This window comes from Phyllostomus discolor, chromosome 5, assembly GCF_004126475.2.
Source record: "Phyllostomus discolor isolate MPI-MPIP mPhyDis1 chromosome 5, mPhyDis1.pri.v3, whole genome shotgun sequence".
Taxonomy (NCBI): Eukaryota; Metazoa; Chordata; class Mammalia; order Chiroptera; family Phyllostomidae; genus Phyllostomus; species Phyllostomus discolor.
In genome coordinates this window covers 160,159,332-160,173,189 of record NC_040907.2, presented here as the reverse complement: position 1 = coordinate 160,173,189, position 13,858 = coordinate 160,159,332, and the positions used below count along the sequence as shown (strand labels likewise).

At 49.7% G+C, this 13,858-nt stretch overlaps 1 protein-coding gene and 1 long non-coding RNA gene across 3 annotated transcripts in view; one reads left to right on the top strand and one right to left on the bottom strand.

Annotated features, from left to right (window-relative positions):
* Window positions 1–10,902, bottom strand: part of MXI1 (MAX interactor 1, dimerization protein) — a 74,674-nt gene extending 63,772 nt beyond the window's left edge. Inside the window, exon 1 of one of the 2 annotated variants that reach the window (XM_028511429.2) lies at window positions 10,409–10,902. In XM_028511429.2, the coding sequence (XP_028367230.1) occupies window positions 10,409–10,679 (271 nt within the window). In that variant the 5' untranslated portion in view covers window positions 10,680–10,902. Of the gene's footprint in view, window positions 1–8,948; window positions 8,969–10,408 lie in introns of those variants that run through there. The other variant, XM_036027276.1, reaches the window with a different exon arrangement.
* Window positions 8,193–8,905, top strand: LOC118500903. Its single transcript, XR_004903489.1, has 2 exons — window positions 8,193–8,400; window positions 8,765–8,905. It is a non-coding gene; the product is annotated as an uncharacterized LOC118500903 (long non-coding RNA).
* Window positions 10,903–13,858: the final 2,956 nt, after the last annotated feature.

The following is a 13,858-nucleotide window of genomic DNA, read 5'->3' as shown; positions in this document are numbered from 1 at the left end:
ATATGCAAGTAAAAGCATTGTGAAGTTGTTGTAAGTTGGATAAGGGATAAATGAGGGTGGGGGGTAGCTTTAGGTGGGTGGAAGGATTAGGGAAATGACAAGGGCTGTCTAAGCCAGTTTCTCAAACTTTAATGAACACACAAATCACCTGGAAATTGTGGTAAAATGCAGATTTGGATTCAGCAGGTCTGGGCTGGGACCTCGGAGCCTCATTTCTGACCAGCTCCCGGGGGGATCCCCCAAGTCTCCCGATCTGTACACAGCACTCACTCTGAACAGTACAGTAAAGGCCACACAAAGAATTTGTATTTTGTTCTAAGGGAGCCAGGAAGGAAACTATTGAAGGGCTTTAAACAAGTAAGTGACATGAACCCAGTTACATTTAACATTACTGTGGTTTCCTAGATCTTGATTGAGGAGAGGAAGAGGTTGGACCTACGCCGTTTGACCGGAACCAGCTGGCCCATGCTGTCGCGGTGGCAGCCAGGGCCTCAAGCTCATCCCTGCGGCTCATACTTGCCTCTCCCCTCTGGCTTCTCTGGCAGAAGCCCTTGGCTCCAAGCAAGGGCCAGACCAGTTGTCTGTGATCTTGGAAGCCCTAAGGACACCTGACAGGGTATGGATTCACACCCCTGACACCCTAATATGCAGAGCCACAGGAGCCCTACTGGTTGGGTGAGCTCCCTAGGGGTGCTAGACAAGGTAGTATGCATATACAAGTAGCAATACCCTAGACCACTGCCCTCCTGAAAAAGGGCCCTGTCTGGCTGCACCCAAAGAGCTCTGGAAGATCTTGACTGCCTTCTCTCTGCCCTAGGATGAGTGGGAAATAAAAGAAGTCACTCTTGGAAGGCATTCCCAGGGGGCATTCTCAGCTTAAACTTCAAGCATTTTAGATTCCATGTCTTGCCTTTGGCTTCCTGAGGCTTCTCCTAGAGCCCTAGGTTCTCCTAGGAAGAAAGAAACCTGAGTTTGAGTCTCAGCTCCACTCTTTGTCAGCATGTGCCCTTGGGAAAGTCAGTCAGCCCTGCTAAGGCTCAGGCTTTCCTCATCTGTAAAATGAGGATAATTAAAGCACCCTCCTATTGGATGGTTGTGAGGATTTAATATCAAGCACTTAGCATTGCGTGGGCACAAAGTAACTGCTCAGTAAAAGGGGGTATCATTATCAGGATTCCTTTAGAAAACAGAGACTTTTCAGCAGCTCCTTGGACACAGATTATCGGACTCCCAGGAGACAGGCAAGAATTATTTATTGGTCTCTATTTGTCTACCACATGCATTGGAATATAGAACCGGACACAACACATACTGCTTTTGGGGTCACCAAGCACAGTGCTTAGCTCCTGGCAGGTTCTGGACATTATTTGAGAATTTGAGCTAAGTTTTACAGCTGGTGGGAAGAATGAAAGAAAGTTGTACGCAAGACACTCCGAGTCCTGGGAATCGTGGAATACGGTAAAGCCCTGGTCAGGTAGCTCAGTTGGTTAGAGCACTGTCACGAAACACCAACGTTGCAGGTTCTATCCCTGGGTAGGCACATATGAGGATCAACCAGTGAATTAATAAATGAACTGGAACAACAAATTGATGAGTTCCCCCTTCTCTCTCTCTCTCCCCCTCTCTTTCTCCAAAATCAAATTTTAAAGAAAGAAAGGTGGTGAAGATGGTCAGGTGTGGTGAAGATAAGAAGGAGATAACACAGGGACATGACAGGGTAGTTCTGGGTCCCTGTAGAAATACAAATAAAGGTCACACAAGCTCCTACTTGCCACCACGGCCAGAAATGCAGCAGCCCCGGGCATGCGCTCTATTTTAATACTGTTGTAGCATCTTTATTCGAGTATCCTTGCTAATGGCAATAAAATACAGAGCAAAATATCTCAACTAGTAGGTAATCCAAGTCCCCTTTTACTAGGTTTAGTTTCAGTTTCCCCATCTCCCTCACCCGTAGTACACTGTTTATCTTTCTAATTTTGCAGTGTTTAAAATTCCCTTAGCAGACACTGGAGCTGGACATTAGAGGTACGTGGCCAAGGGCATGCTGTATGAAAGAGCAGGCTTTGGTGGGAACACTGGCAGGGACAGTCCTCCAAGTACAGACTGCACCAATCTGTGAAGAACTGAGAGTGGAATGTGTTTATTTACAAGGCTGCTTACACGATACTTAGTTTCCTAAGCTCAGGCAGTTTTCTTTTTTAAAGTCAGATCCATAAAAATGACAAGGATAAACACAAAGGATTTTAAACACTGGGGGAGCATGTATGAGGGCAGAAACGATTCCTTTTGGAAGCCCAAGATACATTTTTGTTTTTTCTATAATGACGGTTAGAATCAGAGACACAAAACCCAAGTCACATGGCAAAATCCTACCTTGCTCAGGTTCGCCTTCGGACAATTGGTGCTGGAATACAGTGCACACGCCATGAGGAAGGGGCCTGTACACAGTGCCTGACGTAAGCCGTATGTGTCCTTAAATACCAGTTGGATGAATGAATGAATAAACTCACAGAAGAAATTAGGGAGAGTTCCTGGCACGTGACATAATTCCACACTTTATAAAAGTATTTGCCACAAGGGCCTTTTAAGGAGAGGTTCTCTAAAATTTTTTTAAAGGGATCCTATTTACATATGTTTCATGGAGATTTATTGCTCAAAACAAGAGGCACCTGTACTTTCAAAATATTTCATAAGTGAGGGGCCCAGCACAGCATTCTGCCAAGATGAGGAAGTAAAGAAGGAACCTCTAGCTCAGGGGGACGGTGGCAAATGCCCCATTATTTTTGGCCAGAGAGATCCAGTCAGCTGTTGACAGCTTTAACACCTCCAGCCAGGCCACTCAGGGACAATGATATCATATCAGAGATAATTACTTCCCTTTAGTTTAGCAGTAGAGCCAGGGAGAGCAGGTGTCTGTCCCTGCAGAGCCGAAGCCTCTCTCCGGTGTGAGCCCGGAGCTCTACCCTCCACCCCCAGAAAGAGGCCCCTCTGGGAAGACCTGAATTCCTTTTCCTCAGTTAAGACTTGGGTAGCCATCCTGTCACTGCCACCGCCTTCCCGGTCCCCGTCCCCAACCCCAATATAAAAGAAAATATTTTTTTTTCTAAATGGCAAATGCAAATGAGCTTCATTTTGAAAGACTATTGAGAATGTTGCAATGACCTTTGCAATAACCGGACACACCCTAGAATCTGTAAACCAGGTTTGAGAATTGCTGACACTATGAGCACCTGACCTGTAAAACAGAAGCCCAGTTTGGTGCCCTTCCTGGGACCCATTCTCATGTCAGGAAGGAGAGAACACAGCCTAGAAGGACCTGGTCCGGCCTCTGCTGTGTCCTCTTGAGTGATCACTGTCCCTCTCTGGGCCTCAGCCACCCCATCTGTATAGTGAGGATGATGGATGCTCTGTGACCTCTGGGGCTCTTTCTGGCCCTGAAGCTCTGTCTTACCACCTGCCTCCATTCTAAACAAAATCCAAAATGGAGTGGAAGGAAGAATGGGGAAGGGAAGAGAATAGTTCAGAAGGCCAGACGGCAATAAACCTCCCTCTATTTCTGCCTCCTTTCTTCCTGGGTTGTTGCTGTGCTTTTCTTTCTTTTCTCCCTCTCTCTCTCTCTCTCTCTCTCCTTTCTTTTCTTTCTTTCTCTTTCTTTCTTTCTTTTCTTTTTCTTTTTCTTTCTCTCTTACTCCCACCCCTCCTCCCTCCCTCCCTCCCTCTCTCTAAACTCAAAAGCCACAAAACCACGACTCACCTCCCCCAAAGGGGTCATTTGGAAGCCAGAGCTGTCAGGGGTTAGGTGTGTCAGGCCTGGCATACTGGTGGTATCTAGGACCAGGCCAGGGCAACCATGTGCTTCTCCTCCAGAAACCCAGTTTAAATCAATATTTATCTAACTGTATTTATAGAAAGTGGTGGTGGTAGGGCAGAGGGGGTGGGATGGAGAGGCAGGGGGATCTAAAACAGAGCAAGCCACAAAGGCTGATGCAAATCTTTGTGGCCAATTCGTTTCTGCAGGGCCAGGCTTTTTTAAAGGCAAAAGACCCAGCTTTTGATGAACCTGCTGTTGGCTCCAGCACCATAGCAACAGCCCCAAGTCCTCTAATATGTCCAGAGGACAGACTTGGGAGAGACAGCATGGCAGGGGTGTTGTTTACTAGGAGCATAAACTCGAGTTTGGGCCAGGAGCCTTGAACAACTCTGAAAAACAAGAAAACCTCTCTGGTTAGCTATTCTGACTCCATCCTCATTTCTCAACCTTCTTTGAGCAGGGCGTGTGTAGGAAGACCTTGATAATCAACAGGGTGTTTCAAATACCAGCTCTGTTCCAGGTTGCTGGGTGACCTTGAGCAAGTCATTTCACCTCTCTAGGCTTCATTCCTTGGCTGTAAAATCCATACCCGCACAAATGGTTAAGACCTCAGGCTCATTCTGGAACCCGAGGCCTAGGTTCCAACCTCGGCTCTACCACTTACTAACCATGCAACCTTTGCATAAGTCACCCAGCATCCTGGCTCCTCTGTAAATGGGTGTAATAAAAGTGCTTGTATCAAGGGGTTGTTGTAAAGATTGGAGGAGATGATGCATATGTTTAGCCCCATACTTGGTATACAGTCAGTGCTTAATAAATGGTAGGCAGTATTGATACTATGCAATGCAGTGAGCTGCTGCTGCTGCACGCTGGCACCCTCTTCATTTCCTTCATTCTTACCCCCACACTTTCGTTCAGCCATCTTCAGGTGAAAATGCCCATTTCTGGGTATGTCCGAGGGAGCGTGTTTTGGTCAGAGAGGGGAAAGTAGGTGAGCAACAGTCGGTTTGCCCTGTAGCTGATGGAGCACCCTTCCCCCCAAATCAGGAATGTCTCAATTCAACTTCAACTTCCTCAGGCCCTACTCCCTTTCCCCTGGGCTCCCTCCACAGAGTACCTAGTCCCTGGGAATCCTGGAACTCTAAAAGCCACAACAATATCCTTGAAAATCTACTTCTGCCATTTAACCAGTGGGCAGAGATCATATTTAAAACTAGAAGAAAAAAAAAGCTGAATCCAGGGAATATAATTTAGGATGCAGAGAAAATAGCCTCATTTAAGAATGTTCTTTATACAACTCCACCAAAAACAAATATCCCACTCCACCCTCAGCATAAATCAATCCAGAGAGTTTTCAGAAAAAAAAAGCAATTGCATATAGTAGGTGTTCAATGCATATTTGTGGAATGAATGAATCATAACACACCCGCCACATAGAAGTATGACCTGCTTGAACCTTAGTTGCCATCGAAGCCCTCAAATTCAGCATAAGTTGCCCTATACCTGCTCTCCAAGCCAGTTACTGATTCACTTTCAGTCACAGCTGACTTCAGTATGTGCTTTCAGCTCTCCAGGTCTTACCTACTATCTCCTTGCTGGCCCTGGTCTTTGCAGCCCAAGGGAATTCTGTGTAGATTATGAGAGACCTCCTCCTCCTCGAAAGAGAGATAAGCATTTCCAACTCTTCTCCAAGTCTTCAGAAAGTCTGTCATATGTCTCCTGGCCTGCAAACCTGAATGCTGTGCCATAGCCAATAAATGACACATCCAACCAATCAAAGAATGTATATTAAGTATCTACTGTATGCCCAGTGATATGCTATATGCAACAGTGACATATACTGAAGAGCTGTAGGTGATCTTTTTCCCTTAAGATGCTAACACAGGAAGCCAGTAGAGAATTGCACAGTACTGATTATCAAAGCACAGAAAGGTCACTGTTTATTGAGCACCTATTATATTCCAGGTACTTTAAATGTTTAAAGGGAGTGCCTCATTTAGTCGTTCAGCAATGATGTGAGGCTGGCACTATTGTTACCCCCATTTTACAAAGAAAAGAAATGGGACTTCAAAGAAGTTAGGTAGCTTGTGCCTAAGATCACACAGCCAGTAAGCAGGGAAGGAGGGATTTGTTTCCCACTCTTGTGACTGTGAAGTTTCATTTTCTCAACTACCCCAACTTAAGAAATAGCCCGGGGAGGCTTCCTGGAGGAGGAGGGAACTGGCCTAGGTCTTGAAAAGTGGGTAAGATGCACCTAAACCCAAGGAAATAAGAGAATGAGGGCACTCTAGACAGAGGGAAGAGTCTGAGTTGAGCACAGAGGCATGACTGTGAACCTGCTTGCTGGTGGGCCTGCTGGACAGGAGCAGAAAGATTAATTAAGTCAGGAGGGCTGGGTGGGGCCGAATGGTACCACACAGCAGCAGCTCCCTCCAGGAGGAGGAGAAGGCTGCTCCTTGGCCAGTTGATGCCCCGAGGAAAGCACCTCACCCTCAAACCCAGGCAGTCCATTACAGAGAGCCACCCATGCCCTCTACTCCCATTTAGTCATTTTTCTCTGTCTTAAGTATTGTCCCAAAAGTCACCTTCCCCAGACACTGAGAAGCCCATTTCTGCCCTCTAGACCCTCTACTTGTTACAGTGGTTTCCACTTACCTACTGAACAGCTTTTATGAACACCACCCCTTTGTGAAGCTTTCTTTTTCTCTCGGTTTTAACCTTTTCCAAAACAGGAAGCAAATGTTTGTTTATCAGTCAATCCTAAATTGCCACCCCTCCACTGGACCCCAAACTGAAATAGGCGTTGATGCTCGAGATTATTTATATATAAATTCTGAGTTTGTGAAAACAGGGTCACAGTCTCCGTGATTAATGTTTTTGGAGGACTTTGAGATTCTTAAGGATTCACATCAATTGGAATTTGAGAAGAATGTACCTGCATAGGGAATCTTTGCCTTGCAAAGAGCAGTGAATACTAGGTGATTTAACTTGGATCCCTTCCCCCCAAGAAAACGCACCGTATCTACTGGAAATAATTCAGCACTGTAGCCACAACTTGGTGAACACTCCTAGTTCAGAAAGCTCAACTAGTCAATGAAAAGCAGTTCTGGCGACAATGGAAAATAAGGCAAGCTCCTGCCAAGTTAAGTACTTTGCAAACAACAGTAAAAACGGAACGTGTGGACTTATGACCAGGGTCTATCGGTGCATTTCGGGAAGGCCTTACAGAACCCGACATGAAGAATGGAATAGAGACTCAACAGCCATCTCCAGGGAGAAGAGCGTCCCTTTAAGAAGGGATTGTACCAGCTGGCCGCACTACAGCTCCCAGAGATTTCCTGGCTTGCCTCCTGGCCCCACCCCCTGTCTCTGGGCTCAGCAACACGTGACGTCATAGGAAGCTGCAGCTGCCGATTGGCTGAACGACGCAGCTAGGTCAAGTCCAGTCAGAGGAAAGAAGTTTGTCTCCATGTGGAAACCATGTGTCTCTAGCGGGGAGGGGGAGGAGGAGGCGGAGAAACTAAGATCAAGTGATTACAGGGGAACTGGCTGAAATGAAGGCGGGGAGGTTGTGCACCTGAGCCGGCCAGCAATGCCCTTTGCAGTAGTGACCTAAAATAAAAAACCCAAAACTTGCCGAACAAACAAAACTTGAGCTTTCCCCTAATAAAATTAATTAAAAAGCCAGGATCCCTACTTCCTCCCCAAAAACAGGGACCTGGGAAATGCTGGAATCCTATCGGAACGCCCAGATCCTCATCCCTCCTCCCAACAACTGAATGATGTAAGCTTTTCGGAAAGCCGGGCTCAGAAGCAAAACAAGCCCCGCGCGCGCGGAGCGACCCGCAGTGCCCGAGCCGGGAGCACGCACGACCCGCCCCCAGACTCGCGTTATTGCTGTGCACACGCGGAGCGCCGTGACGCGCGGGCATTGTGTGCAGCGAGCAGAAAACAACGGGGAGCGCCGCCAGCGCGAAGAAGCGCCCCCAATAAAATAAGGCAGATGTAGGGTCCGCGGTTTTCCATACCCACACTGGGAGGGGGGCCGGGGGGGTGGAGTGGATAAAGTGCCCACCGTGGGTCTCTCCAGTTTGCAAGGGGGATCATAGAGGCCCGGCAAAGGGTCGCCGGTAGTTTGCTGGAGGTCGCCCTCGACTGCGTGAGCTGGTGGGGAGGGGAGCGAAGGCCTGGAGTAGGATCCCCGTAGCCGAGTCGGGCACGGCGCAGCGTCCCACGCTCTCGGGGATATCTGGGGGCCGTTGACATCACGTCATGCAGAGCCAAACAGCGACGGCGAAAAGAGGCAAGAGAGCTAAAAATACTCCCACGGGGAGCCGGTTGGAGGTGGGGGCAGCGAGGCCGAGGGACTGATTACGTACTCGAAGTTGACTTTGGAGCGTTGAGGTTCCGAGCCCCTCTCGGGGGCTAGCGAACGCCTCGGGAGAGGGACCACGAGGAAGCCCCTAGGCTTTCTCAGCCTCGGGAGCCCAGCTCTGCTGCTGCTGTCCCGCCCCGTGCGGGGCAGCCGGCCCGGCGCGCCCGGCCCTCTGCTTACGTGACTGGTGGCCACGCCGGAGCCCCGGCACGGGGTAAACAAGAAGGTGGCGACGGCCAGGGAGGCGGGGGGGGGCGGGGGGGGGGACCGGGGGGGGGATGGGGCGAGGTGGCGAACGTCTCCGATTGTCTGCTGTTGAGAAAGGGTGGTGGGACGCGGTGGAAGCTCCAGCAACCTCCTTAGTACACCACACTGGGGGAGGGGGTCAAACCAGGTTTGCCACACACTTCCAAGGTGCCCTGTTAGGGTGCACCCCCAGCAGGAGCCGTTGCTACGGGACAGACTCCAGAGAACAGGGGACCCGGGGAGCCCCCCCCCCCCCCCACCGCCCCACTAAAAATCTCACCCCTCCCCCTCCAACAAAAGCAAACACCAAACAAAACCGTGTCTTCACCCAGATCCGCACAGGCTCTGGCTTTTCATAAACTATTCTCCTGACGAATGCACAACCGACACGACCACCGGCCCGCCAATAATCACAATCTGATTCTGCTACACGGCCGGCGATGCGCCTTTCTCGAAACCGAGGCAAGCACTCCGAGAAAACAAGAGAGAAGAGAAAGAAAAGAACGCACCACCGACCTCCCAACACAAATCCTTGCTTTTTCCCGTACGGCTTCTGCACAATTGCGCTGCCAAAACACGCTTACTTTATCCCGGGAGAACTGGAGTGTCGATCTGCTAAGGTGTTTTTGTGTTTGAGGGTTGTTGTTGTTGTTGTTGGGTTGGGGGGTTGGGGGATATCACAAGATCTGACACGTTGCAATCGGACCATTTTTTTTTTCTCCCCTCTTCTCATTGATCTTCCTACTTGTTCGGACAGATTAAACAGCCTGCTTTTCTCTAGCCTGTCGTTCTATCTGCCCAGGCCCCTTCCCCCTTCTCGCAGCTATTATTTGTGAGGACCATGCTGAAGACACCGCACACGCGTGCCCCCGTTAGGACGCAGAGTCAACTGCCTGGGGAGGGCTGGGAGACCCGGCTGGCAGGGGCAAAAATGAAACAAACAAATACGAAAAAAGAGACCAGGCCGGGGTGGGGCTCCCAGCCCCTCCCCCCCACCGCATAACTCTCCACCTGAGGGGGGGGGGGTTGTGGGGGGTGAGGGTGGACGGAGAAATCGATCAGAAAGGCGTTTGCCTTCCTAGCACTGAGCGCTCACTAGGAAAATAAAGAAACTGCACACAACAGCCCACACCTTCTTCCCCAACTATTGTTTCCTGCAAGATCCCAAAGTTTCCTTCTAGCTACGTCCCCCTCGCCAAGTTTCCCCACAGGACGGCGGGTCCCGGGCGACCTGCTGGCGCTGCATGGCCCAGCCAGCCAGTTTGGGGGGGAGGGAGGCGGAGCGGTGGCACCCCAGGGCAACAGAGGCGCAGGGGCACTGTACCGGAGGACGCGATGGCCTGAGCCCAGCCCGGCTTGGAGGGGAGGAAAAAGCGAAGTAGACAGAAGGGATAAGCATAGCCGAGCCAGCCGAGCCAGCCGAGCCAGCCGAGCCCACGCCGTGAGGGGCTTTCGGTGGCTGTTGTTATTGTTGTCCTGTGTGTCTTGTGTTTTCTTTCTGAAACCGCTGAGCACTGCCTACGGTTTCCAACTTTCGGCTTCTAATTCTCCCCACCCCACCCAGGAACGAGCACAGAAAAACAACACTTGTCTGCCCGAGAAGGCTCCGGAAAAAAAAAAAAAAAAAAAAGGAAGAAAGGCGACCTCGAAGAGATGAGCTGCTCTCGGCTCAGTTGTCAGAAAACAACAACACTCCCCTGCTTCTCGGCTGGGCGATCCTCCCAGCCTCCAGGAAACGAACAGACAGACGCACGGACAGACCCCCCTTCCACCCGCCCCCCCCCCCGCTCGTCTTTGTTACATCTTTAGCAGCTTTGTGCGTGCGTGTCCTTTCTCCCGTGTCATCGGCTTTACTGCCTAGTGCTGGATGTGTGTTGGGGGGAGGGGGACGCGGGCCGAGCAGGCGACAGGAGTCGCCCAAGTGGGCGAGGAAGAAAGAGCCGGGCGCCGAGGAGGAGCGGGGGACCCAAACTTACTTTTGTTTTCTTTCTCGATCTGCTCCAGGTAGCTGGCGGCCTCAAGCAGAATCTGCACGTTCTGCAGAAAAGTGTTGATGTGCTTCTCCATCGAGTTCTCGCTGGTGTTGAAAATGTCCGAGAAGGGGCACCTGAGCTTGGCCCCCGCGGGCTCCGCGGGCTCCTCGGGCTGGGCAGGGGGCTGAGGCGCGGCCACAGCCGGGGGCGCGGTGGGGGCCAGCCCTGCGCCCTCGCAGCGCGCCTCCTTGCGCGGCCGCCCGCGTTTGCCCATGGTGGGACCGGGGTCTGACGAGCTCGTCCTCTTCTAGGGCTGCGCGGCCCGGCGGAGCTCCGGGCCCCAGAGGAGACCCGGCTGGCCGAAGCGGAGGAGGCGCCGAGGCGAGGAGGCGATCTGACTTCCCAAGCCTCACTGAGTGCAGTTGCGTGCCTGACTGTGAGTGAGTGTGTGTCGGTCTCGCAGTGGGTCTGTGTGTATGGGAGATTGAATGAACCTACAGGACAGACGGAGGCGCTCTGGCGCCTGGGTCCTAGTGCGAGCCTGTCGCCTCGGACGGGTCAAAATAAAAGGTGGAGACAAGCGAGGCAGGGACCGCCCATTGCCCGTGCCCACACCCTTCCCCGCGTCTCCCCAAATCTCATCACAGTGTAGAGGACTGTATTTTAACTGAAAGGGAAAAAATACTCGATGTCTCTGATTGTACCTGCATGAAAACAATACACTAAGCTATTTTTTCTTCACATAAAAATATTACCTCTAAAGCGTCCAGCACAATGCTTGGCACATAATGAGCCCCCCATAAGTGGTAGCAGCCATGACGTTCATTTATTTCAAATAAAAGTCCAATTTAAAAAAATCACATGTAATCTTCCCTCCCCCCGCCCCAATACACACACACACACACACACACACACACACACAGGCAAGGCCTTGTGCCTTTAAAGGGCCAAATGAAATCCCCAGGCCAACAAATCCTGGTTACAGATTTACTCATTCTTTCTTTCTCCCTTCAAATGCAAAGTTATTTTTCCAGGAAGGGGAGGAGATGTAAGCATCTCCCTCCACACACTTCCCAGCCCAGGTCCAGCTGTGCAAAGCTCACACTAGGGTGCCATCACACCTGGCCCCCTTTAATTTGACAGAGGCAGAAGTGGCAGCCCAGGACCACCCCACCCCAACTGCATTCCACCTTTTGTCTCTGAAGACCCCTACCCCAGTTGGCTCTGTTTTCACTGCTGCTGCTGTCACCTAGTCAGGTTCTGCAGGAACACTGGATGCTTTCCAGGCCTGGGAAGCACTGTGGGAGTGGAGGATATTTGAAGGCCTCTGCGAAGTGCCATAGAGAAGGAATCAGTTCCCACCCACCTCCACTGCATACAGACTGTGTGAGCTTGGGCAAGTCCCCTAATCTCTGTGGCCTACATTTCCCCACCTGTGAAACCTCCAGTAACAGTCTTGTCCTAATTAAATTATATCTGTTCTGAGCACATTGCCTGGCCCATAGTAAGATATTTTTCTTCCAATCCAGATTCAGACAAGAGCCTAGGTCCCCAACGTGCATCCAAGAGAAAATATGTTGAGGAAATAAGACTCTTCTGCACTTCGTTGTGTCTCTGCAACAAGCCCATCTAAACAACATCAACTTGCAAGGCCACCTGGAGTTTTCCTCCAGAGGAACCATTTTCATAGACGATACACGCATGCTGCCCGTTTATATATAATGGATATAAACAAGATAAAAAACATATAATTTTGTTTTTATCAGTTAGCCAATGAAAATTTTGGTTTTGTTATACGTCATTTTGCTTAAAGTCACAGAACCTATTAACAACTTAGGTGAAGACTTACTCTGTACTAATAGCAAGTTGCTGGTATGACAGGAACAATCAGTAACTGAAATTTTGAAGCCAACGTACTCCTAAGAGCTGTGAAATACAAGTTTATTTTCCAATATCACAACAGTTACCTTTTTCATATTCATGTTTAAAAGTCTACAAATGTCTAAGGCCTTTAGGAAGGTACAGTTTCAAACAGGTTTTATTCAACACCATTTTGCAAAAACTGGCACTTGTGTGAAACAGCCCTGATCTCCCTGGCCCTAAATGAAAAATGAGAGTGAGATGATGAACCAGGGGACCCAGACCCCAAACACCTTGGTCTCTCTAATTCCCAGGTAGAAGCCTGGGCCAAGGTACATACCTATGCAGTCCTGTGACCAATATGTATGTTTACACACACACACACACATCTGAGATCAGCACACCCCACACATGTGTGCAGGGGTGGTAGTAGGGTGTTGCGTAATTATTTATTTATCTTTATTTCATCTCTGATAGGTCTCTGAGCTTCAGAAAGCCCAGTGGGAATCTTCAAGCTGGGCCGTGGATCTGACTAAAGCCAAAGTAAACAATGGCTTGAAGAAAATCGACAAAAAAGTGCTGATTTGCACTATTCCCACAGTCGGCCACAGCCCCCACCATCATTCCCATGGAAAACACCACTGCTGGTGCCAAAGCAAGTTTTCCCCCCATCATAGGGGCATTGTTTTTTGTTATTATGTGAGTTCTTAGCACCAGACAATGGCACCACAAGACACACAGTGGAGGCAGGAGAAATGCCTTTTTGTTTCACAAAGTCTGTGCTACTGTGCCCCACAGCCTCACATATAGTTTCGTGGCATACATTCATTTTGGTCACACGTATGTGGAACGATGAATGTGCCAAGCTAAAGCTCAAAGCCCCTTTCTTATTTTTTTCAGAGCCCATCAAGTGTTAAATCATGTTAGCCTCATATTGCTCTCCCCCTTCTTCCCCACTACCCCCAATTAACAGATTTCTCCAATAAAGTTGGCCTCAACAGAAAGAGTGGTGTTTCAGAGGTTATATCATGGGACAGGCATCCAGGATGCTGGGTTACAAGCTCAGCTCCATTCCTGATTTGCTTTGCTTCCCAGGAGAAGCCATTCAAACCCTTTGCACCTCACTTTCTCCAGGGCTTTGGCTCCATAAATAACCAGGCATCTTTGGAAACTGGTTGAGAATTTCTGCAGAGAACAGGTAGGGGAAGAGAAGGCAGCCAGCCAGCCTGATAAGAACGTGTCAACTCTTTGAAAGGAAAGCCCTGACTTTTTGCAGTGCCCAGGAAGGCCAGCCACGATGCTCCTAATGCCCCAAGGCATCTCTGGCGTCTGCTCAGCATGAATCTTATCTTTCCAACCTCCTTTTTCTTTGTTTGGTCTACTTGCCTGTTTGGTGATATTTTTCCATCAGCCTTGTTTGCATATTAAAGCAACGTCACTCTTTCTTTTATTTGCCCCTCTTTCCCCCCAGACATTCTGTATACTCTTACTTCAAAGGAGTTGTTCTGTCTGTAATTGTCTTCAGGTGCACAGAAGCTGGTTAATTACCGAGATGGCGCTAGGAGAGTTGCCCCCAGACATCCCCATCCTGCA